General features: G+C 46.2%; 1 protein-coding gene across 2 annotated transcripts in view; it reads right to left on the minus strand.

The window, feature by feature from the left end:
• LOC120924720 (cytosolic phospholipase A2 gamma-like) overlaps nt 1–25,660 on the minus strand; it is a 179,343-nt gene that overhangs the window by 96,037 nt on the left and 57,646 nt on the right. For both annotated transcript variants that reach the window (XM_040335736.1, XM_040335737.1), the window contains exons 2-3: nt 13,907–13,929; nt 997–1,081 (exon numbers count right to left, since the gene is read on the minus strand). In XM_040335736.1, the coding sequence (XP_040191670.1) occupies nt 997–1,081; nt 13,907–13,929 (108 nt within the window). The remainder of the gene's footprint in view (nt 1–996; nt 1,082–13,906; nt 13,930–25,660) is intronic.

Genomic DNA, 25,660 nt, shown 5'->3' on the forward strand with positions numbered 1-25,660 from the left:
TGGAAGGATTTTCCTGTGTAGACATTCATATACTGTGAGGTAATTTCCTGTGATGTCATTTCCCATGGAGTAAGTGATTGGCTGCTTGTCATTGCTTTTGTTGTGTTAGAATAAAAACCAAGTGCTGTGCTGGGTAGAGGCCAGAAGAGCATGGTACGGAGGATGCAAGCACGTAAGCTGTGGTGATGTCTGTTAACTTGGGGATATGAGGGAAATAGAGTGATAGGTAAGATGCATTATAACATTAGATTGAAATGTGTTGAAAGGGTGATTTATTAGCACATATTTCCATGTCAGTCACCCAGCCCTGAACGTCTCTGAACCCTGACCCAGGTTCCATGGCTCAGGCCCTGTACACACGACTGGTTTTCTCGGCAGAATTCAGCAAGAAACTCGATGGGAGACGTATTCTGCTGAGAAAACCAGTCGTGTGTACACTTTTCGCCGAGAAACCCGTCGGGAAACTCGTCGAGCCAAAAAGAGAACATGTTCTCTATTTCCTCGTTGGGCAATGGGAACATTTGTCTCGACGAGTTTTCTGACAGCCGAACAAGGAACTCGACGAGCAAAACGATGTGTTTTGCCCGTCGAGTTTCTCGGCCGTATGTACGGGGCCTCAGACTTATCTCTGAGAAAGCTAGAATTTACCTACTCCTACACTACTTCTAGCACACACTAGAGGGTGCTACACAAGCTTTTAGGAGCTTTTACAGAAGAAAAGTTTTTGGCCATTATTTCATTTTATTTTCCAGGATAAATGATTGCTGCTCCGTCCTAGACGCACTGGCAGTGTTTTTTCCCCTGCCTCTAGAAGCCCCTGCCACTAAACGCTGCTAAAAGCCTATAGTATGTGTGCATGGACACACAGGCTAACATACAGGGGTGCATGAAGCTGAAGGGAAAGCTGACTTCTACGAAGGTCACTTGGTCCATTCACACGCCTGTTTTTGGTTGTTCAGCATCAAGATTATAAGACAAATACTAAAGAATCTTTACCTCTCTAACACTCATGCCTAAGGATGAAAGCGTCTCCTTTACTTTTCTCTTCCTTGCATTGACAGATTTGGTTTCCCCTTCTGATCTGTAAAGTGGAAAAAAATATATTAATTACATAATTACAAACAGAATACAATTAAAGTGATTGTAACCACTTAAAGGAGTTGTATAATGCATTTCTTTTTTACACTATAATGTTCCCTTAGGCTTTACCTTTCAGTCGATGTCTTTCTTTCCTAAATCGGCCCAGCCATTCCTCTGCTACCTCGTCCTGAATTTCTGCCACTTCCGGGTTATGGAGCCATGGAGGATGACGTAAAAATCGTCATCCCCCAAGCTCCCTTGCTTGTTTTTCCGGTCTCTCAGTGCCTCTCTCCTCATCCCCCCTCCCCTACCCAAGTCTCTCCCCTCCTCTATCCTAGTATCTCCCCTCCCCATTCATTTCAATAAACACACCCCTCCCTGCCTCCCCTGCCATGCCATCCGCCCCTAAAATTATCATATCCCGCCTCTCCAAACCCTGCACCAATCATGGTGTCCTGTGGCAGCACGGAGCTCTTGCTATGTGAGATCAGTGCGCAGGCGCGGACGCCGATGATAGGCTGGGGGCTTACAGACTAGTTTGCACAGCCCAGCGAATCAGGGCTGTGCAAACGAAGAAGAAATGAATATTCAAAGTGTGGGAGTGACCCACAGGAGCCAGGGGCGGACACAGGAGGCCGGAGCAGACAGCGGGGAAGGCTGCAGAAGCGTGACGTTCGCGTGACGTTTCGATACCAAGATGGCGCCGGCACAAAGAAGTTTGGGGTACGAAATTCATAGCCCAGAATGACTGGCCGAACTTCCGGTTTCTGAGAAGTCGGGGATTGCGGCAGATATGATAATGCAGGTGAATTACATTGTTATATACTTTTACAAGATGTTGCTAATTTTATGAAAAAAAATTGCTCTGGAGTACTCCTTTAAGGCCAGGCCTACATTTCAGACTCGGTGTCTTTACAAGTTAAAATATTATTTTTTCGATAGAAAATTACTTAGAACCCCCAAACATTATATATATATTTTTTTTCAAACACCCTAGAGAATAAATCGGCGGTCGTTGCACTACTTTCTGTCACACCGTATTTGCGCAGCGATCTTGGAGGCGCACTTTTTTTGGGGAAAATTTTTTTTTAATTAAAAAAATAAGACAATAGTAAAGTTAGCCCAATTTTTTTTTTTTATATTGTGAAAGATAATGTTACGCCAAGTAAACTTATGCCCAGCATGTCACACTTCATAATTGCACACGCCCGTGGAATGGCGACAAACTTTTACACCTAAAAATATCCATAGGTGATGTTTAAGAATTTCTACAGGTTACCAGTTTTGAGTTACAGAGGAGGTCCAGGGCTAGAATTGCTCTCGCTCTACCAATCGTGCCGATACCTCACATGTGTGGTTTTATTTTCATATGCGGGAGCGACTTACGTATGTGTACGCTTCTGTACACAAGCTCGGCGAGACGGGGCGCTTTAATAAAAAAAAAAAAATCTTATTTATTTAACTTTTCATTTATTTTTATTTTGACACTGTCCTTTTAAAAAAAGAAAAAAACAGGTCACTTTTTATTCCTATTACAAGGAATGTAAACATCCCTTGTAATAAAGAAAAAAGCATGACAGGTCCTCTTATATATGAGATCTGGGGGGTCAAAAAGACGTCACATCTCATATTTACACTAAAATGCAATAAAAAAATAAGAAAACCCCTTAAAGAACATTGGGCAGAAGTGACGTTTGACGTTGCTTCCGCCCTCCAATGCTATGGAGCCGAGTGGGGGCCATCTTCCCCTCACGCTGGATCCAGGGGAGCAGATGCAATTGTCTCCGTCGCAAACCGGAGGCTCCGGTAAGCGGCACAGACAACCCCCAATAAAAGTATTGTCGGTGCAAATCCGCCGCAGAGACCGCTTTTATATGAAAGCAGACTGGCCGCTCAAGAAGAAGATACTGGGGTTATGGCAGACCCTTATCCAAGCACACAACCTGGCAGGCCACAGGAAAATGGGGGAATGAGAGAGATCGCTCCCCCCCCCCCCTGGAACCGTACCAGGCCACATGCCCTCAACATGGGGAGGGTGTTTTCGGGTCCCCCCAAAACACCTTGTCCCCATGTTGATGAGGACAAGGGCTTCTTCCCCACAACCATTGCCTGGTGGTTGTGGTGGTCTGTGAGTGGGGGGCTTATCAGAATCTGGAAGGCCCCTTGAACAAGGGGGCCCCAGTTCCCGCCCCCCCCCCATGTGAATGGGTACATTTACTGTTTTTTTTATTTTGCAGAGGGGTTCCCCTTAAAGCGGGAGTTCACCCAATTATATATTTTTTTATCTTGTCCCCTTAGCTTCATGCTCGTTTTGTCTAGGAGAATCAGCTATTTGTATTAAAATATGAGCCGTACTTACCCGTTTTCGAGATGCATCTTCTCCGTCGCTTCCGGGTATGGGTCTTCGGGAGCGGGCGTTCCTTCTTGATTGACAGTCTTCCGAGAGGCTTCCGACAGTCGCATCCATCGCGTCACTAGTAGCCGAAAGAAGCCGAACGTCAGTGCGGCTCTATACTGCGCCTGCGCACTGACATTCGGCTTCTTTCGGAAAATCGTGACGCGATGGATGCGACCGTCGGAAGCCTCTCGGAAGACTGTCAATCAAAATAGGAACGCCCAGTCCCGCAGCCCATACCCGGAAGCGGCGGAGAAGATGCATCTCGTAAACGGTAAGTACTGCACATATTTTAAAACAACTAGCCGATTCCCCTAGAGAAAACGAGCATCCATCTAAGGGGGAAATGTGTTATGTACGGGTGAACCTCCGCTTTAATATCCATACCAGACTCGAAGGGCATTTTTTTTCAATGATTTTTATCTATATTGCGGGGATAGTCGTTTTAAATTATTTTTTTTTCCTTTTGCTGCTCTTCATTCATTACACTATGTAAGGCTGCTATGTAATAGTGTGGGGTGTGGACTTTGCCTTTGGCCAATCATGGCTCTCACAGCAGAGCGCGCTATGATTGGCCAAAGCATGCAAGTCAGGTTCACAATCGATGCACTGGCGGCTTTTTGACAGCTGTCAAATCAGGCTTCCTTTATGCCGGCTCGGATCCCATAGCTGCTGACACCTGCAAGGCAGCAATTCTACGGTGCTTCCACCTAATTCCATGCCGATTGTCAAGAACCTAACATGTACAGTTGCAAGAAAAAGTATGTGAACCCTTTTGGAATGAGATGGATTTCTGCACAAATTGGTCATAAAATGTGATCTGATCTTCATCTAAGTCACAACAATAGACAATCACAGTCGGCTTAAACCAATAACTAGACATGTGCATTCGCTTCCGTCCGAATTTTTTTAGGTATTTTCGTTATCGTTTAAACAAACAAAAACGAAAGATCCGACATAAACAAATGCTTTATTTTCGTTTTCGTTGCGGTCGAATGTGCCTAACCTTAACTCTATTAGTCCAATATTATTCTACATAAAGAGAAAATATTCGACATTATAGAGACATGAAGAAGAGTCGACAGAGTGAAAAGATTCGACATAGAGAGAAAAGATTCGACATAGAGAGAAAAGATTCGACATAGAGAGAAAAGATTCGACATTATAGAGACATGAAGAAGGGTCGACAGAGTGAAAAGATTCGACATAGAGAGAAAAGATTCGACATTATAGAGACATGAAGAAGAGTCGACAGAGTGAAAAGATTCGACATAGAGAGAAAAGATTCGACATAGAGAGAAAAGATTCGACATTATAGAGACATGAAGATTCGACATAGAGAGACATGAAAATTCGACATAGAGAGACATGAAGATTCGACATAGAGAGACATGAAGATTCGACATTATAGAGACATGAAGATTCGACATAGAGAGACATGAAGATTCGACATAGAGAGACATGAAGATTCGACATAGAGAGACATGAAGATTCGACATAGAGAGACATGCAGATTCGACATAGAGAGACATGAAGATTCGACATAGAGAGACATGAAGATTCGACATAGAGAGACATGAAGATTCGACATAGAGACACGAAGATTCGACATAGAGAGACACGAAGATTCAACATAGAGAGACACGAAGATTCGACATAGAGAGACACGAAGATTCGACATAGAGAGACACGAAGATTCGACATAGAGAGACATGAAGATTCGACATTATAGAGACATGAAAATTCGACATAGAGAGACATGAAGATTCGACATAGAGAGACATGAAGATTCGACATTATAGAGACATGAAGATTCGACATAGAGAGACATGAAGATTCGACATAGAGAGACATGAAGATTCGACATAGAGAGACATGAAGATTCGACATAGAGAGACATGCAGATTCGACATAGAGAGACATGAAGATTCGACATAGAGAGACATGAAGATTCGACATAGAGAGACATGAAGATTCGACATAGAGACACGAAGATTCGACATAGAGAGACACGAAGATTCAACATAGAGAGACACGAAGATTCGACATAGAGAGACACGAAGATTCGACATAGAGAGACACGAAGATTCGACATAGAGAGACACGAAGATTCGACATAGAGAGACATGAAGATTCGACATAGAGAGACATGAAGATTCGACATAGAGAGACATGAAGATTCGACAGAGAGAGACATGAAGATTCGACATAGAGAGACATGAAGATTCGACATAGAGAGACATGAAGAAGGGTCGACAGAGTGAAAAGATTCGACATAGAGAGAAAAGATTCGACATAGAGAGAAAAGATTCGACATTATAGAGACATGAAGATTCGACATAGAGAGACATGAAAATTCGACATAGAGAGACATGAAGATTCGACAGAGAGAGACATGAAGATTCGACATAGAGAGACATGAAGATTCGACATTATAGAGACATGAAGAAGGGTCGACAGAGTGAAAAGATTCGACATAGAGAGAAAAGATTCGACATAGAGAGAAAAGATTCGACATTATAGAGACATGAAGATTCGACATAGAGAGACATGAAAATTCGACATAGAGAGACATGAAGATTCGACATAGAGAGACGTGAAGATTCGACATAGAGAGACATGAAGATTCGACATAGAGAGACATGAGGATTCGACATAGAGAGACGTGAAGATTCAACATAGAGAGACGTGAATATTCGACATGGAGAGGCATGAAGATTCGACATAGAGAGACATGAAGATTCGACATAGAGAGACGTGAAGATTCGACATAGAGAGACATGAAGATTCGACATAGAGAGACATGAAAATTCGACATAGAGAGACATGAAGATTCGACATAGAGAGACATGAAAATTCGACATAGAGAGACATGAAGATTCGACATAGAGAGACATGAAGATTCGACATAGAGAGACACGAAGATTCGACATAGAGAGACACGAAGATTCGACATAGAGAGACACGAAGATTCGACATAGGGAGACATGAAGATTCGACATAGAGAGACACGAAGATTCGACATAGAGAGACATGAAGATTCGACATAGAGAGACATGAAGATTCGACATTATAGAGACATGAAGATTCGACATTATAGAGACATGAAGATTCGACATAGAGAGACATGAAGATTCGACATAGAGAGACACGAAGATTCGACATAGAGAGACACGAAGATTCGACATAGAGAGACATGAAAATTCGACATAGAGAGACATGAAGATTCGACATAGAGAGACATGAAGATTCGACATAGAGAGACATGAAGAGTCAAATATATATATATATATATTTTTTAAAGATTCTGTCGAATCTTCTTTTTTTTTTTCTTAGAACATTCGACAGACACCATAATCCTTCAATGACAGATTCGACCTTAATTTGGATTTTCGGACGAATGCGAAATAAATAAAAACGAATTTCGAGAGTAACTAAATTAATTATTTTTTCGGACGAAAACGAAATTACGAAACAAAATATTTCAGTGTGCACATGTGTACTAATAACACACAAAGAATGAAATGTTACCATGTTTTTATAGAACACACCATGTAAACATTCACAGTGCGGGTGGAAAAAGTATGTGAACCCATGGATTTAATAACTGGTTGAACCTTCTGTAGTTGCAGATCAGACGGGCACAACGGTCAGGAGTAATTCTTCACCATTCCTCTTTATAGAACCGTTTCAGTTCAGCAATATTCTTGGGATGTCTGGTGTGAATCGCTTTCTTGAGGTCATGCCACAGCATCTCAATTGGGTTGAGGTCAGGACTCTGACTGGGCCACTCCAGAAGGCTTATTTTCTTCTGTTTATGCAACAATGTTTTTTTTGGACAGCAGTGGCTTCCTCTGTGGTATCCTCCCGTGAAATCCATTCTTGTTTAGTGTTTTACATATCATAGATTCGCTAACAGGGATGTTGGCATATGCCAGAGACTTGTGTAAGTCTTTAGCTGACACTCTGGGATTCTTCTTCTCCTCATTGGTCAGTCTGCGCTGTGCTCTTGCAGTCTTCTTTACTAGTGTTGCTCACGAATATTCGCATTGCGAATATTCGACTCGAATATAGCATATTCGAGAAATCGCGCTATATTTCGAATTTCGCGGTGAATATTCGCAATTCCGAATATTCGCATTTTTTCAATTTGATTTTTAAAACAGATCACATCCTATCGACGTCTAAAAGCATTGCTGGTATGATTAGAGACCCTGGGCCGAGTAGCTAAGCTGAGGCGATCCTTTTATGTTGCCAAATTGAAAAAAAAAAATTGCGATTTTTCGCTATTGCGAATGCGAAAATGATTGCGAATTTTCGATAACTGTGGTAGGAGAACTCTGATTGTCTCTGATGCAAAAGGGGGGGGCTTTGTGTATGTTTCTGTTATGAATATTTGTATGTTTGATATTATTTTTTTTTGTAAGAAGGAAAAAATTGCGCATACCTTAAAAAAGGGGAGAATACAGCAGCAACTCAAAAATGTTATACAACATAAATTAATACAAGACAGAAAATGGAGTCGCTCTGCAAGAATAAAAAATATGTCTAGTGACAAGACATGTGGGCAAATTATAAAATAAGCAAGCGCAAATAACTTGTGAAATACACAGTGAAACAAATATATAAAGAAATATAGTCCCAATAATAGAAAAATAATCTTTCATAAAAATGTCTTTGATATGTGAAGTGAAAAAAAGTCCAAAGCATGCAGCATGAACGTGTTCAATCTTCAAGGTGTTTGATTGACAAACGGCTGTGACAGATGGATAGAGTAAAGAATCACCACCAATGCAAAACACTTTTTATTTTCTATTGTAAAATATCACGAATATTCTGAGCCAATCAGAGTGCTCCTTCCGCATTTGCCGAATATTCGCAATTATTTTGTATTGTAAAATATCAAGAATATTCTGAGCCAATCAGAGTGCTCCTTCCGCATTTGCCGAATATTCGCAATTATTTTGTATTGTAAAATATCACGAATATTCTGAGCCAATCAGAGTGCTCCTACAGCATTTGTCGAAATTGCGCAATAAATATCGCATTCGCATGTTGCGATATTTCGATAAAATATCACGAATATTCTGAGCCAATCAGAGCGCTCCTCCAGCATTTCTCGAAATTGCGCAATAAATATCGCATTCGCATGTTGCGATATTTCGATAAATTATCACGAATATTCTGAGCCAATCAGAGTGCTCCTACCGCAGTTATTAAAAAAATCGCAATTATTTTCGCATTCGCAATAGCGAAAAATCGCAATCATTTAATTTCGATAAAATATCACGAATATTCGAATTTAGCGAATATATCTCGAATATTCGAATATATATTCAAGATATATCGCGAAATCGAATATGGCATATTCTGCTCAACACTATTCTTTACAGGACGGCCCCTCCTAGGGAGAGTAGCAGCAGTGCTGAACTTTCTCCATTTATAGACAATTTGTCTTACCGTGGACTGATGAACAGCAAGGCTTTTGGAGATACTTTTATAACCCTTTCCAGCTTTATGCTGTATGCAAGTCAACTATTCTTAATCGTAGGTCTTCTGAGAGCTCTTTTGTGCGAGGCATCATTCACATCAGGCAATGCTTCTTGTGAAGAGCAAACCCAGAACTGGTGTGTGTTTTTTATAGGGCAGCTGTAACCAACACCTCCAATCTCTTCTCATTGATTGGACTCCAGTTGGCTGACACCTCACTACAATTAGCTCTTAGAGATGTTATTAGTCTAAGGGTTCACATACTTTTTCCACCTGCACTGTGAATGTTTACATGGTGTGTTCAATAAAAACATGGTAACATTTAATTTGTTGTGTGTTATTAGTTTAAGCCGACTGTGATTGTGTATTGTTGTGACTTAGATGAAGATCAGATCACATTTTATGACCAATTTGTGCAGAAATCCATATCATTCCAAAAGGGTTCACATACTTTTTCTTGCAACTGTAAAGCCTGGTACACACGATCGGATATCTGATGGAATCTAATCCGATGGATTTTTTCATCAGATATCCAATGAAGCTGACTTTCATCAGTCTTGCCTACACACCATCAGTTAAAAATTTCAACCGTGCCAAAACGCGGTGACAAAAAACACGACATGCTGAGAAAGCTGAAGTTCAATGCTTCCGAGCATGCGTCGACTTGATTCTGAGCATGCGTGGATTTTTGACCGATGGACTTCAACGCAGACGATCGTTTTTTTCTATCGTTTTTTATCCATAGAAAAAATTTAAAACATGTTCTATTTTTTTTCACCGATGGAAAACACACCGATGGGGCCCACACACGATCAGTTGATCAGTTTGTCCGATGAAAATGGTCCATCGGTCCGTTTTCATCGGACAAACTGATCGTGTGTACAGGGCTTTAGTGTGCTATTTTGATTGTACAATACATTACTTTTAACTTACTAACGAGGATTCCGCGCTGCTGTACCTTTTTTGTTGCTTGTGCTTATTGGATCTTCCTAGATCTTTTGTTGCGAGCTGCAGGATCCCTTGGGTAGATTCAGTAAGATCGCCGTAACTTTGCGGCGGCGTAGCTTAAGGAATTTAAGCTACGCCGCCGTAAGTTAGCGAGGCAAGTACATGATTCACAATGTACTTGCCTGCTAAGTTACGTCGGCGTAGCCTGAATCGACGGGCGTAAGGGCGCCTAATTCAAATGTGTTGGGGGGGGCGTGTTTAATGTTAATGAGGCTTGACCTCACGTTTTTTACATTTTTTTAAAGTGCGCATGCGCCGGGCGCCTACATTTCCCAGTGTGCATTGCGGCTACGTACGCCGCACGGGCCTATTGATTTCGACGTGGACGTAAACGGCGTAAATCCCGATTCGCGGACGACTTACGCAAACAACGTAAAAAATGTGAATCTCGCGGCGGGAACGGCGGCCATACTTTAACATTGTTATTCCACCTCATAGGTGGAATAACTTTAGGCCTGCTAATGCCTTACGGAAACGGCGTAAATCGACTGCGGCGGCCGGGCGTACGTTCGTGAATCGGCGTATAAACTAATTTACATATTCTACGCTGGCCGCAATGGAAGCGCCACATAGCGGCCATCCAAAATAGGCGTCCTATCTTAGATATGTTTAAGCGTATCTCTGTTTGAGCATACACTTAAACATAGGTCGGCGTAGATTCTGAGTTACGTCGGCTTATCTACTGATAAGCCGGCCTAACTCTTAGGCTGCATTCACACCTAGGCGTTTTTACGCCTGTAGCGCTACGCCGCTGCCGCCAGAGGGCTGAAAACAGATGTCCCTCTATGGAGATGGTTCACATCTCCACGCCGAACGCCGGACGCCTGTCGCCTGCCGCGTGAAAAAAGGTCCCGGACCTTTTTTTCAGGCGTCTTTGAGCGTTCGGCTAGGAGATGGGAATCATCTCCATAGAGGGGGTCATCTTGGGGCACATCTAGGCGGACAATACCGGCGTTTTGTCGCCGCAAATCGCGGTACAAAACGCCGCTATTTTTACCACGATTTGCGGCGACAAAACGCCGCGATTTCATCCGCCTAGATGTGAATGCAGTCTTACTGAATCTACCTACCTGTTGCATGGCCATTGGTTTTCATCTGCATTCCATGGACATCTCGGCCATTGGGGGCTGGAATTTGTTGTGCTCTAGACTGGTTTGTTTTATCTTGTACTATATGGATTTCATTTAGGTTCAGATTCAGTATCCAAACCCTTGATATGTTCTACTGAGCCCAGGTATATTTGGCTCCTGCCTTATTATATACAGGTATGCCGGTACGTATATGTAGGGTGAGAAGACGGGACTATGTATATTTAGGTTCCTGTAAGCTGCTGTCCATTGGATCCCTTGATCCTTCATTTCTACAAACTCTTTAGGCCCCTTTCAGACGGACGGCAGTTTTGCTGAAATTAAAAGCATGTGCGTTTTCAGTGAAATTCAAGGCTCTGGGCACTGCGATTAGCTGCATTTGTACGTTGCGATTACGTGCGGTTACATGCGGCCGCGTTTAGCTGCGGTAGTCATTTCCATAGCAACCCTTTTTATTTTTTTTGATTATGATGTGCTTCCTGTTCTATTTTTTCTTTCTCACGCTGCTATCCGCAGTTGACACAAAAGACTGCGATTACCTGCGGTTAAGTGCATATAGCTGCGCTAAAATCGCACCTGGACGCATTCAATTCTATTTTTTCTCTTCGCACCAAACCGCATGCAACGAAATCGCAGCTAAACGTTGTGTGTGAATGGGGCCATAGGAAAGCATTGTATGCTTTTAGCTGCGGTAGAAAACTAGAAAATCTGCAGCTAAAAGCACCATTCTATCCGTCCGTGTGAAAGGGGCCTTATAATTTATATTCTGATCTTTTTGAGATGAAAATATTTTCCCTGTTTTTAGGGTAATTGGGATTCAAAATGGCATTTTTTTAATAAGACAAAGGGCCAGATTCTCAGAAGAGTTACGACGGTGTATCTCAGGAAACACCGTCGTATCTCTCTTTTTGGCCCCAGGTATCTATGCGAGTGATTCCTAGAATCATTTTCGCATAGATACGGCCAAGATCCGACATGTGTAAGTCACTTGGTGGCGTTTACGTTCAGTTCTCATTTGACTATGCAAATGAGCCTGATACGCCAATTCCCGAATGAATTTGCGTTGCGTAGTCGTCGCGTACGTCGTTTCCGTAAGCGTAAGGTTACTGTGACGGACTTGTATGCAGTCTAATTCTCTCCCTGCTAAGTAATGCTGTGTGTTAGGTGTAAAAGGTGACTTTTTGTATTCTGCTTGAACATCCATGATAATCCTACAGTGAGGCATACAAAGGGTTAATGGTAGAACGACTCTTTAACTGCTAAAATTCTAATGTCCCTTCTTAGTTAATTGATCTATTGTGTTTACCCTTAAGATGTGTATTGTATCGTCAGCATCTAAAGAAATGTGTCTGGCAGGTTCGGTGCCAGAGGGTCTAGAGACTGATTAGTTCAAGGAGATATCATTGTTTCCAAGGCTCTGTATTGAAGACCCCCCACTGTGTGAGGGGGGGCGGAGATTGTCATTGTAACAGCTTGTAACCTGCATATAACCAGTTAAATGCTGCCATTAAAGTGTGTCTCTTGTTCCAGCATTAACCTTGGCTCATGTGTGGATTATTGGGCCATCCCAGGGAGTTCTACTCATGGAATATTGGGTGATTTGCTTTTATGGGAAGAAGGGAAGGTTTGACGGGGATATTTTCCACTACCGTCACAGTTACCCATGCTATATGAGGGGTAACCTTACGCCAGTCCACCGTATGCCATGTTAAGTATGGCGTATGGCGTCGGGTCCGCGTCGGCTTTTTCCATCGGTTACGTCGTTTTCCTAAGTCGTTCTTGAATACGACTTTACGTCAATGACGCTCACGTCGGCGTCATTGACGTTTTCCGTCGTGAGCTGGAGCATGCGCACTGGGCTATTTTTCAGCCCGGCGCATGCGCATGTTCAATCAGCGTGGGGGAGCGCTTAATTTGAATACAAGCCGCCCCCTTTGAATTACGCGGCCATACGCCGGGCCATTTTCATTACGGAGCAAGTGCTTGAGGAATACGGCACTTGCTCCAGTAAGTTGCGGTGGCGTGGTGTAAATGGCTTACACTACGCCAATTCTACGAGAATCTGGCCCAAACTCTCTTCCATTTCTTTGTGATTAGCTAACCAGGGTTGCCAATACGTGGGAAACATCCAGGCCTCTTGTACAGGGCAGGGGCCCCAACAGTTTAGAGGGGGGCCTGGGCAACAGGGGTAAGGGATTCATGAACAGAAGGGGTGGGGGGGCAATTACTGGAATCAATCCCTCTGTATGGCTCCTCCTGCAGCAGCTGAAAGCCTTTTTACTTCAACCATATTTCAGCTGCTGCAGAGGGGAACTAAAGGCGCTCAGTTCCAGTAAAGGCGCTCCCACTGTACCGATCATCACCTCCTGTATAGGACCCCCTTCCCTCCTCTCCCCACCAGCTGCAGGCACACAGGGGGATGTTTCAGGATAGAGCAGCAACCTGCAGGAAGCCTTCTCCATCCTGACCCCTGCCACCACCCCTGGCCTGACCCCTGCACAGTGTGGAACTTACTGCCTGCACACACTCAAGATTGGGATCCGCCCACCGCGTTGCCCTCCTCTGCCTGCTTGGATCCATTTTCCCTGCTTTCTAGGTCACAGAAGCTAAAGAGCAGGTAAACTAAAACCTCCACGCTGCACCCTCTCTGCTACCGGGCGTAGAGGTTTTAGTTTGCCTGGGCTGCTTTATGGTGGCGCCGGCCCTGTCTGTATACCTCGAAATGTTGCACCGCCTCTCCCCACGCCACACCACTTCTCAACTGCGGAGGCGCTGTCTGTATATGTCACAAATAAGCCACACACAATATATTAAACAACAAATAAGTAAAGATGCCTTGACTTACCCGTCTACAATGTCAGCATTTTCCTGTGAGAACACAAAAGACACATTGTGAGGTTCAGAAGCAATCTGGTGATGCAAACCAAATGGCAAAATACAATTTTTTTTCGCAATCAATGAAAAGTTCTTGTGCCCCCCGGAGGACGTTTTGCAGTTTGTGGCCCACCGATATCGCCCTTTATTCCTCTCATTTTATCTCCACAAGTCAATGGAAATTCCAAAGCAGTTAGCAGGAGGCTCCATGGAAAGGAACTCAGAATGATCTTGACCACTTGACCACTGGGCACGTAAACCCACTTAATAACCAGACCAATTTTCAGCTTTCGGTGCTCTCACAATTTGAATGACAATTACTCAGTCATACAACATTGTAACCAAATGAAAATTTCGTCCTTTTTTTCACACAAATAGAGCTTTCTTTTGGTGGTATTTAATCACCGTTGGGTTTTTTATTTTTTGCGCTATAAGAGAAAAAAGACTGAAAATTATGTAAAAAAAAAATAATTTTTCTTTTGTTTCTGTTATAAAATTTTGTAAATTTAGTATTTTTCTTCATTCTTTTGCATAAATGTGAAAGATGAAGTTACACCGAGTAAATAGATACCTACAGTAGGTGCATGCGATATTGTGTCAATCTCGCTCCCTTTCTCGGCGAGATTGAGCACCTACGAGCCCCATCGCGGGAGCCAGCGCCGAGCTGGCTTGCCGCGATAGAGACAAAGCCGTCATAGAAGCGACGGGAGATCCGACTTGGATTCCTGCCAATTCTACACGTGTGCGGCGTTTGTTATGAATCCTGAGGGGGGAGTCCCCGCCGGATTTTAAATAAAAATCCGGCATGGGTTCCCCCCTCAGGAGCATACCGGGCCCTTAGGTCTGTTATGGGTTGTAAGGAGAGCCCCCCCTATGCCGAAAAAACGGCGTAGGGGGTCCCCCTACAATCCATACCAGACCCGTATCCAAAGCACGCTACCCGGCCGGCCAGGAAAGGAGTGGGGACGAGCGAGCGCCCCCCCCCCTCCTGAGCCGTACCAGGCTGCATGCCCTCAACATGGGGGGGTTGGGTGCTCTGGGGCAGGGGGGCGCACTGCGGGGACCCCCACCCCAGAGCACCCTGTCCCCATGTTGATGAGGACAGGGCCCCTTCCCGACAACCCTGGCCGTTGGTTGTCGGGGTATGCGGGCGGGAGGCTTATCGGAATCTGGGAGCCCCCTTTAATAAGGGGGACCCCAGATACCGGCCCCCCACCCTAAGTGAATGGATATGGGGTACATCGTACCCCTACCCATTCACCTGGAGGAAAAATGTTAAAGTCAATAAACACAACACAAGAGTTTTTAAAATAATTTATTAGTCTGCTCCGGAGGCCGCCCCCTGTCTTCTTTAGCTCTGTTTACCAGGGGGGGCTTCTTCTTTGACGTCTTCGGGTGAATGAATGAATGAATGAAAAACTTATAAAGCGCGGCGCATGCGAACTGAATCGCTTCTGGGCGCTAGTTGTTCGTGTCTCATGACATCAAAAGAGCAGAGTTTTGATCCGTCTTCTGAAAGTCAGATGGTTTTCCTCCAACCGGATGCTGGTTGGTAAAGCGTTCCATAGTCTAGGACCCTGAAAAGCAAACCTTCTTTCTCCTTTGGACTTGTATTTGGTTTTAGGAACCTTGACCAGATTTTGGTCGGTGGATCGCAGAATGCGGTTGCAATTGTGCGGTTTGATCTTGTCGCATAGATATTGCGGAGCCTTCCCATGGATGCACTTATGTGTCAGGCAGAGTGCTTTAAATGCAATTCTGTCTTTTACTGGCAGCCAGTGAAGGGTTCTCAACGAAGGTAAGATTGATTCCCATTTTTTTTTCCCAGTCACCAGTCTGGCGGCCGTATTCTGAACGACTTGCAGACGAGCGATTTGGTACTTTGGGAGTCCGAGGTACAGGGCGTTAGCATAGTCCAGTCTGGAATTCACGATTGTTCCCACCACGACTGCTACGTCTTCTTTGGGGATAAATGGAATAAGTCTGCGTAGAAGGCGCAACAGATGGTGCGCTCCGCTAACTACTGACCCTATTTGTGCGTCCATTGTCATGAAGGTGTCAAAGATGACCCCGAGACTTTTGACTTTGGAGCTAGGGGTGATGATTTGGCCCAGAATGGGCGGGGGTGTCCAGGTTGTTGCCAGTTGACTCTTTCGGCTGGCGTGAAACATAAGGAGTTCAGTTTTTGAACTGTTGAGTTTAAGATAACTCTTAGTCATCCAGTTTTCTATCAAAGAGAGACATTTCTCTAAACTGAGATGATGATCCTTTTTGTTGCAGATGCGAAAATACAGTTGCGTATCGTCTGCATAAGAGTGATAGAGTAGTTCTTGGCTACTGATAATATCGAAGAGAGGGCGAAGATAGATGTTGAAAAGCACCGGTGACAGGGGGGATCCTTGGGGGACTCCACATGACACCGTGCGCTTTTCCGACGTGAAACAACCCAATTTAACTGTTTGTGATCGGTTTTCAAGAAAGGAAGAAAACCATGGTAAATCACCTTCTGCGACTTCTGCTACCTTGGCTAGCCGCATCAGTAACAGTTTGTGGTCTACCGTGTCAAAGGCTGCGCTTAGGTCCAGCAGAACCAGGAGACAAGATTCTCCTTCGTCTGCGGCCTCGAGGGCATCGTCCCATATTTTGAGTAAGGCCGTTTCTGTCCCGTGTCCGCTCTTCGCCGCCGTCTGGTTCTCTTCCACCGCCGGGGGGGTCGCTTTTAGAAAAGCGCCCACTCCTCGGCGGGTTTCCTCCGACGTCTTCGGCGGGGGGTGGTGTGCTTCTTCTTCCGCTATCCGGGGGGGTCTTCTTCGGCTATCCGGGGGGGTCTTCTTCACTCTCCGGGGGTCTTCTGCTATGTTCGCCGCTCTCCGCTGTTGACTCGGCGCACCCCGGTTCTTCCTCCAGCTGTCCGGTGCCTTCTCCTTCAGCGCTGAACGTCTATCTTCTTCTTCCGTGCTGTGACGTATTCTTCTTCTTCCGGGCTGTGACTTCATCTTCTTCTCTTCTCCAGATGTTGACACGCCGGCTCTTCTCGCTGAAATGACGTGTGCGCGGCTTGCATCGGACCTATATAGGCCTCACAGTCCCATCATGCTCTGTACCTACCCATGTGATACCTACCCACGTGGGTAGGTATCACATGGGTAGGTACCAGAGCATGATGGGATTGTGAGGTCTATATAAATCCGATGCAAGCCGCGCACCCGTCACTGCAGCGAGGAAAGGCGACGTGTCAACATCGGGAGAAGAAGAGAAGTGAAGAACATGACGTCACAGCACGGAAGAAGAACTCACAGCACGGAAGGAGAAGAAGACATACAGCACGGAAGAAGAAGGCACCGGACAGCGAGAGGAAGAACCGGGGTGCGCCGAGTCAACAGCGGAGAGCGGCGAACATAGAAGGAGACCCCGGAGAGTTGAGAAGACCCCCCAGATAGCGGAGAAGACCCGTCGGGATAGCGGAAGAAGAAGCCCCCCCACCAAAGACGCCGGAGGAAACCCGCCGGGGGGTGGGGGCTTTTTTAAAAGCGACCCCCCCCGGCGGTGGAAGAGAACCAGACGGCGGCCCCCACCCACCCGAAGACGTCAAAGAAGAAGAAGCTCCCCCTGGTAAAAGAGCTAATAAAGAAGACAGGGGGAGCCTCCGGAGCAGAAAAATAAATTATTTTAAAAACCCTTGTGTGGTGTGTTTATTAACTTTGACATTTTTCCTACAGGTGAATGGTTAGGGGTACTATGTACCCCATATCCATTCACTTAGGGTGGGGGGCCGGTATCTGGGGGCCCCCTTATTAAAGGGGGCTCCCAGATTCCGATAAGCCTCCCGCCCGCATACCCCGACAACCAACGGCCAGGGTTGTCGGGAAGGGGCCCTGTCCTCATCAACATGGGGACAGGGTGCTCTGGGGTGGGGGGGCCCCGCAGTGCGCCCCCCTGCCCCAGAGCACCCAACCCCCCCATGTTGAGGGCATGCAGCCTGGTACGGCTCAGGAGGGGGGGGGGGGCGCTCGCTCGTCCCCACTCCCTTCCTGGCCGGCCGGGTAGCGTGCTTTGGATACGGGTCTGGTATGGATTGTAGGGGGACCTCCTACGCCGTTTTTTTCGGCGTAGGGGGGCTCTCCTTACAACCCATAACAGACCTAAGGGCCCGGTATGCTCCTGAAGGGGGAACCCATGCCGGATTTTCATTTAAAATCCGGCGGGGACTTCCCCCTCAGGATTCATAACAAACGCCGCACACGTGTAGAATTGGCAGGAATCCAAGTCGGATCTCCCGTCGCTTCTATGACGCGCTTGCTGGGATGTGCTGTCACTATTCCAGTGAGTGCGAGATGTCGGCGAGATCTCGGCACCATGTCGCCGAGAATCAGCGCGATGCTGTCGTGCTAAAAACACAATATCACAAACACCTACTGTAACATGTCACCCTTAAAAATTGCACACGCTTGTGGAATGGCGCCAAACTTCGCTACTTAAAAATCCCCATAGGAGACGTTGCAGGGTATTGTGGGGTATTGCAGAGTATTGTGGGGTATTGCAGGTTATTGTGGGGTATTGCGGAGTATTGTGGGGTATTGTGGGGTATTGTGGGGTATTGCAGCAGAGTATTTTGGGGTATTGCAGCAGAGTATTTTGGGGTATTGCAGCAGAGTATTGTGGGGTATTGCAGAGTATTGTGGGGTATTGCAGAGTATTGTGGGGTATTGCAGCAGAGTATTTTGGGGTATTGCAGCAGAGTATTTTGGGGTATTGCAGCAGAGTATTTTGGGGCATTGCAGAGTATGGGGGTATTGCAGAGTATGGGGGGGTTATTGCAGAGTATGGCTGGTACTGCAGAGTATTGCACAGGGAGGGATAGATGGCTGGATCTGTGACTGCATGTGTCACAGATCCAGCCCGCAGCAGCTGCTGCTGCTTCCGCTCTCCCCCCTCTCCTCTCACACTGTACCGTTCGGTACAGAGAGGGGAGGGAGGAACCGGCGTCATCACATGACGCCGGTTTGTTTACAAGTGATCGCTCCGTCATTGGACGGAGCGATCACGTGGTAAACCGCCGCTATCAGCGGCGATTTACCCTGATCCGTGATCAGCCGGGTCCGGAGGACCCGGCGGTCACGGAGATTCCAGTGTGCGCGCCCCAGAGGGCGCGCGGGACCGCGATTCTGGGAGGACGTACATTGACGCCCTCCCAGAGTTAAGCAACCGCCTTGTAGACGTATTTCGTCTATAGGGCGGTTGTTAACTGGTTAAAAGCAAGGGAAGGTGGAACATGAGAGTGCGCTGAGTGCGCTACACAAGCGCCTCCCCCACTGACCGCCCAGAGAAACAATGAACGTGGTCTCTTTCAGTATTCTTCTAATCAGTGAAATCATATGGAGCCCCCTGTTCCTAAAAATGGGGCTATAATGTAAATTTAGTTTTTGGCTGAACAGCTCAGATTGATTGTATATAGTTTATTGATTCTGCCTTCAGGTTGAGCTGTAATGCATAATCGTTTTCCAGAAAAAGCCCATTAGGAGGTTCCTTTCCGCTGTGTATTCTGGGAAGGGGAATTTATTGGACAGTGCCATGTGCTTTCACACAGTCCTCACCTCGTGGCCCTTCTAGCCTGAGGCTGTGTTGCTGCAAGTTCTGCAAGTAGTCCCAGAAGCTACTAATTCTGAGGTGGTCCTAGGCTGTCTTGCCTGTTTGGAGGAAGCCGAGCCAAGCTGAGGAGATCCAGGGGAGGACCCTTGCTGGAGAGAACCCTGATGAAGGCTGGTCTCTCAGGGGGGCCTGGTGACTCGATTGGCGGACCCACCCATATCTAAACTACCCTTACAGCACCGCCGGATGTCTTTAACCACTTAAGCCCCGGACCAAAATGCTGCCTAAAGACCCAAGGTGTTTTTACAGTTCGGGACTGCGTCGCTTTAACAGACAATTGCGCGGTCGTGCGACGTGGCCCCCAAACAAAATTGGCGTCCTTTTTTCCCTACAAATAGAACTTTCTTTTGGTGGTATTTGATCACCTCTGCGGTTTTTATTTTTTGCGCTATAAACAAAAATAGAGCGAAAATTTTGAAAAAAATGAATATTTTTTACTTTTTGCCATAATAAATATCCCCCAAAAATATATAAAAAAACTTTTTTTTTCCTCAGTTTAGGCCGATACGTATTCTTCTACCTATTTTTCGTAAAAAAAAAATCGCAATAAGCGTTTATTGATTGGTTTGTGCAAAAGTTATAGCGTCTACAAAATAGGGGGTATTTTTATGTCATTTTTATTAATATATATTTTTTACTAGTAATGGTGGCGATCAGTGATTTTTTTCGGTACTGCGACATTATGGCGGACACTTCGGACACTTTTGACACATTTTTGGGACCATTGGCATTTTTATAGCGATCAGTGCTATAAAAATGCATTGGATTACTATAAAAATGCCACTGGCTGTGAAGGGGTTAACACTAGGGGGCGGGGAAGGGGATAAGTATGTCCCTTGTGTGTTCTTACTGTGGGGGGGGGGTGGCCTCACTAGGGGAAATGACTGATCCTCTGTTCATACATTGTATGAACAGAAGATCAGCATTTCCCCCGCTGACAGGACCGGGAGCTGTGTGTTTACACTCACAGCTCCCGGTCCCCGCTCTGTAACGAGCGATCGCGTGTGCCCGGCGGCGATCGCGCCCGCCGGGCACACGCACGGGAGTCGGGGGCGAGCGGGGGGCGCACGCAGGAGAGCCGACCTGCCGCCGTAGAATGACGGCGGCTGGTCGGCTAGTGGTTAAGGTTCTGGTACTGTGAAGCTGCTCTACAAATTGAAGACCCCTTTCACACTGAGGAGTTTTTCAGGCGGTACAGCGCTAAAAAAAATCGCTGCTATACCGCCTGAAAAAATCTCCTGCAAGCAGCATCTTTGGAGCGGTGAGAGGAGCTCCTTCACCGCTCCTTCCCTTTTAAAACGATGGGAAACCACGGTAATACCGCCCGCAATGCGCCTCTGCAGAGGCGCATTGCGGGCAGTATTAACCTTTTTATCGGCCGCTAGCGGGGGTTAATACTGCACCGCTAGCGGCTGAATTCCGCGCCCATTCCGACGGTATGGCGCCGCTATTTTTAGCGGCGCTATACCGCCACCGCGCCTCCCGTCCCAGTGTGAAAGGGGCCTTAATCAAGGTAAATAGGTCCTGGCTGCTAAGTCTGTGAGAGAGGATTATCCATAAATCATACCGGTTGTTAGGTCTGTGTGAGAGGCCTATCCAGGTATCCAAGATCTTCTAAAAGAAAGCTGTTTTATCTTTGGATTCAAGGAGTCTGTAAGTGATCTGCAAAAAGAGTATCTGAAACTTCCCCTAACCCTCTCTCCTACTACTTCTTTCAAGTTCTCATGAAAGCATTGAAAAATCCTTATAGTGACTGGCGCCCAAATTCTTCCCATTATAGCCATGGACTCAGCCCTGGGGTGAACGTAAGGTCGCTCCCTGCATCTGGAGGTACCTCTTTGCTCCCAGTAGACCCAGGGGGGGCGCTACACATAATTTAGAAGATACAATCACAGCAAGTTTTGCAAAATGTATACTGAATGTTACAGCTTAACCTGTATTGAGTTAATAAATATCAAATTGTTGTAAATTTTAAGTTATGCCTTTTTGTGAAATGATAAAAATCTAACGTACGCAAAACTTTATGTAACCAAATTTCTCTAAAAATCTTGAGGTTTACATTTTTCCCTTACAGCTTTCAGAGTTTGTAAAATACCCCCCCAAACCATATGTAGCACTACCCCCGAAGGAGCTGCTGAGTATTTTGGGTGGCACGTTACCTCTATCTTCTCGCTGTCCAGGGTGGTAAAGAGAGTTTGAAGAATTCCAATGTCCACGCAATACACGTCTTTTTCTGGGATTTATTTGTAGAACTTAGTAGAAAAGAAGTTGGAGGGGTGGAAGGGTAGGTAGCAGTGGCGGCCCGTCCATTGGGGGCGCATGGGCGCCCCCCCCCCTCCCCCCAAAGCCAGTAAAAAAAAAAAATGAAAAAAAAAATTATATTTTTTTGGGCCCTTTAAGAAAAAAAAAAAGGTCCTTTAAGACAGTGCATGTTCAGGGTGGGCGCCGGTCACAGACTCAGTGCACTGCTATAGCATCATTGAAGCGTCATGCCAATGCAGCAGGCAAGACGCTTCATGAGAGAACACAATGTCTCAAGATGGGAACACACCGGTCTACCCCAAGACCTCTGACATGCGGAGTTCCACAGGGGAGTGCTCTATCGCCACTCCTCTTTAACTGCTATGTTCGTCCTCTTGCTGACATCATCCAGAACAATAACTTGGAGTGTCAGCTTTATGCCGATGACACACAAATTCTGGTTGATTCAGCAAGAGGACCTCAGCAGCCAGTTCAGTTGGCGAAATGCCTGGTAGAAATACAGGACTGGATGGCTGGCAATAGGCTTGGACTGAACGCAGATAAAACTGAAGTTCTATTAATTGGTCCTACTAGCCCCCTATTGCTGGCTGCTTGGCCTCTGTCTTTCGGACCCACACCCATTCCAGCCAAGCAGGTAAAAAACCTAGGAGTCATAATCGATGACACCCTCTCGTTTGTTCCCCACTTCAGAAACATCCTGCGGAATGCCAATTACCATCTAAGGCTCCTCAGAAAAGTAAAACATCTATTCACCCAAAATAACAGATCACTACTTGCCCAGGCTTTTATCCATTCCCGGTTAGACGGGGCAAACGTATTCCTATTGGGTGCCCCGCAGAAATGGGCCCATAAGCTTCAGGTGGTTCAGAACCACACTGCTCGCTTGGTACTCGGTCTAGCGAGAAGAGACCATATTAGCCTGGCCAGGAGATCACTTCATTGGCTCCCTATCGAGCAGAGAGTGATCTTTAAAACGCTCTGTATCTTCTTCCGTGCATACTGGGGACAGGGTCCCAAGTACTTACACAGCTTGGCGGTGCACTATGAACCCTCGCGCCCATTAAGATCCAAGACCCAACATTTAGCCACAGTCATTCCATCTAAACTTTCTTCCATGGGAGGCAAACGACTCCAGAGTAGGGGTGCCATGCTGTGGAATGCCCTCTCCTTGGAACTTAAGATGACATCTAACCTGCTCCTCTTCAGAAAAAAACTAAAGACGGAACTGTTCATCCAGGCCTATGGTTAAATTTATATTCTTTTCCCTCTTACAGTCCGCCCCCTCATTGAAGGGGCCACTTGCCTCTCCAATAACTATGATGTCCTCTACCCCTCCTCTAGTATCCCCACTGTTCCTTTTTTCTTTTATATTTTTTCTCATACACTTCACGGCTCTTTCCTCTTGCTCCCCTAAGGGCTGGATACCCTTTCCTTTTACCGCCCTCTCTTCTCTTTTCTCTCTCTTCTTCACCACGGATTGATTCAAAGTTACATCTCACCAGCGGCGCTTAGACGCTCACTTCACAGTGGGCATTTGGCGCCTAATTAAGCTCAAAAATCAATCAATCAATCAATCAATCAATTTGCAGTTTTTTTTTAAGCTCTGTGGCTATGGGCTGTGCGCCACGAGCCAATCACTCTCCAGTGTCTCCACTCTCCTCTCTAATTGGGTCCTGCTGCTTCCTCACTGCAGAAGGAAATGGGCGGTGCTTTCCCCAGGGCAGTGTTACTTTCGCTTTTGGCTCCAGGAGGACTCTAAGGTAAGTAACTTATTAAAACACTTTATTTGTCTCATTGTCTGTCCTGTCCAGTGTCCCTGTCCACCCAATCATGTCCAGCACCTTGTGCTGTATGCTCAGCCTGTACTGTGATCGGACTGAGAGAGGACAGGAGGGAGGGGGGAGGGTGCCGTGCTTCACATCTCCTGTATGTGTGTGAGGGCGCCATAGAGTACTGCGTCCTGCAGCTGTGCTGTACAGATCTCTTATCTCTGTCTGTCTATCTATCTGACTGTCCCCCCCCCCCTCTCTCTATCTATCTATTAGCTACCTCTGTCTAATTATGTATTTATCTATCTAATTATCTATCTATATCTATCTATCAGTCTGTTTAATTATCTATCTATCTATTTACCTCTCTATCTATAGCTCTATCTACCTATCTATCTATCTATCTATCTATCTATCTATCTATCTATCTATCTATCTATCTATCTACCTATCTATCTATCTATCTATCTATCTATCTATCTATCTATCTATCTATCTATATATCTATCGCTATCTGCCTAATTATCTATTTATCTATCTAATTATCTATCTATATCTATCTGTCTGTCTATCTATCTGTCTGTTTAATTATCTATCTCTCTCTCTATCTATCTATAGCTCTATGGGCCAGATCCACAAAAACCTGGCGCAACTTAAAAAATCCCATTTAAGTTACACTGCCTTAAAATTTCTACCTAAGTGCCCGATCCACAAAGCACTTACCTAGAAATTTCAGGCTGTGTAACTTAAATCCGGCCGGCGCAAGGCGTTCCTATTCAAATGGGGCGAGTCCCATTTAAATGAGGCGCGCTCCCGCGCCGGCCGTACTGCGCATGCGCGAAGTTACGTTACGCCGAGTTTTGTGGATCGCGCCGGGTAAAAAAAGTTGCGTCGGGAAAAAAAAATGAAAAAAATTTGACAGCGTCGCTCGGCATGCATTCCTGAGAGGGAGAACTCCATGCCAATTTTCAAATAAAAAAGCGGCATGGGTTCCCCCCCCAGGAGCATACCAGGCCCTTAGGTCTGGTATGGGTTGTAAGGAGACCCCCCCCTACGCCGAAAAATCGACGTAGGGGGTCCCCCTACAATCCCTACCAGACCCGTATCCAAAGCACGCTACCCGGCCGGTCAGGAAAGGAGTGGGGACGAGCGAGCGCCCCCCCCCTCCTGAGCCGTACCAGGCCGCATGCCCTCAACATGGGGGGGTTGGGTGCTCTGGGGCAGGGGGGCGCACTGCGGGCCCCCCCACCCCAGAGCACCCTGTCCCCATGTTGATGAGGACAGGACCTCTTCCCGACAACCCTGGCCGTTGGTTGTCGGGGTCTGCGGGCGGGGGGCTTATCGGAAACTGGGAGTCCCCTCAAATAAGGGGGCCCCCAGATACCGGCCCCCCACCCTAAGTGAATGGATATGGGGTACATCGTACCCCTACCCATTCACCTGGAGGCAAAGTGATAGTTATTAAACACACAACACAAGGGTTTTTAAAATCATTTATTAGTCTGCTCCGGAGGCCCCCCCTGTCTTCTTTAGCTCTAATACCAGGGGGGGCTTCTTCTTCCGCTCTCCGGGGGTCTTCTCCGCTCTCCGGGGGTCTTCTCCGCTCTCCGGGGGGGTCTTCTCCGCTCTCCGGGGGTCTTCTTCTATCTTCGCCGCTCTCCGCTGTTGACTCGGTGCACCCCGGTTCTTCTCCAGCTGTCCGGTGCCTTCTTCTTCAGCGCTGGCTGCCTGCTATCTTCGTGTGTTAGCTCAATTACTAGCAGGCAGCCAGCGCGGTCTTCTGTGACGTCATCTTCTTCTCTTCTCTTCTTCTCCCTTCTTCCGATGTTGACACGACGCCTCTTCTCACTGCAATGACGGAAGCGCGCCTTGCATCCCATTTATATAGGCCTCGCCGTCCCATCATGCTCCGGTAGGTACCCACGTGGTGGGTGCCTACCCACGTGGGTACCTACCGGAGCATGATGGGACGGTGAGGCCTATATAAATGGGATGCAAGGCGCGCTTCCATCATTGCAGTGAGAAGAGGCGTCGTGTCAACATCG

This window comes from Rana temporaria, chromosome 1, assembly GCF_905171775.1.
Source record: "Rana temporaria chromosome 1, aRanTem1.1, whole genome shotgun sequence".
Taxonomy (NCBI): domain Eukaryota; kingdom Metazoa; phylum Chordata; class Amphibia; order Anura; family Ranidae; genus Rana; species Rana temporaria.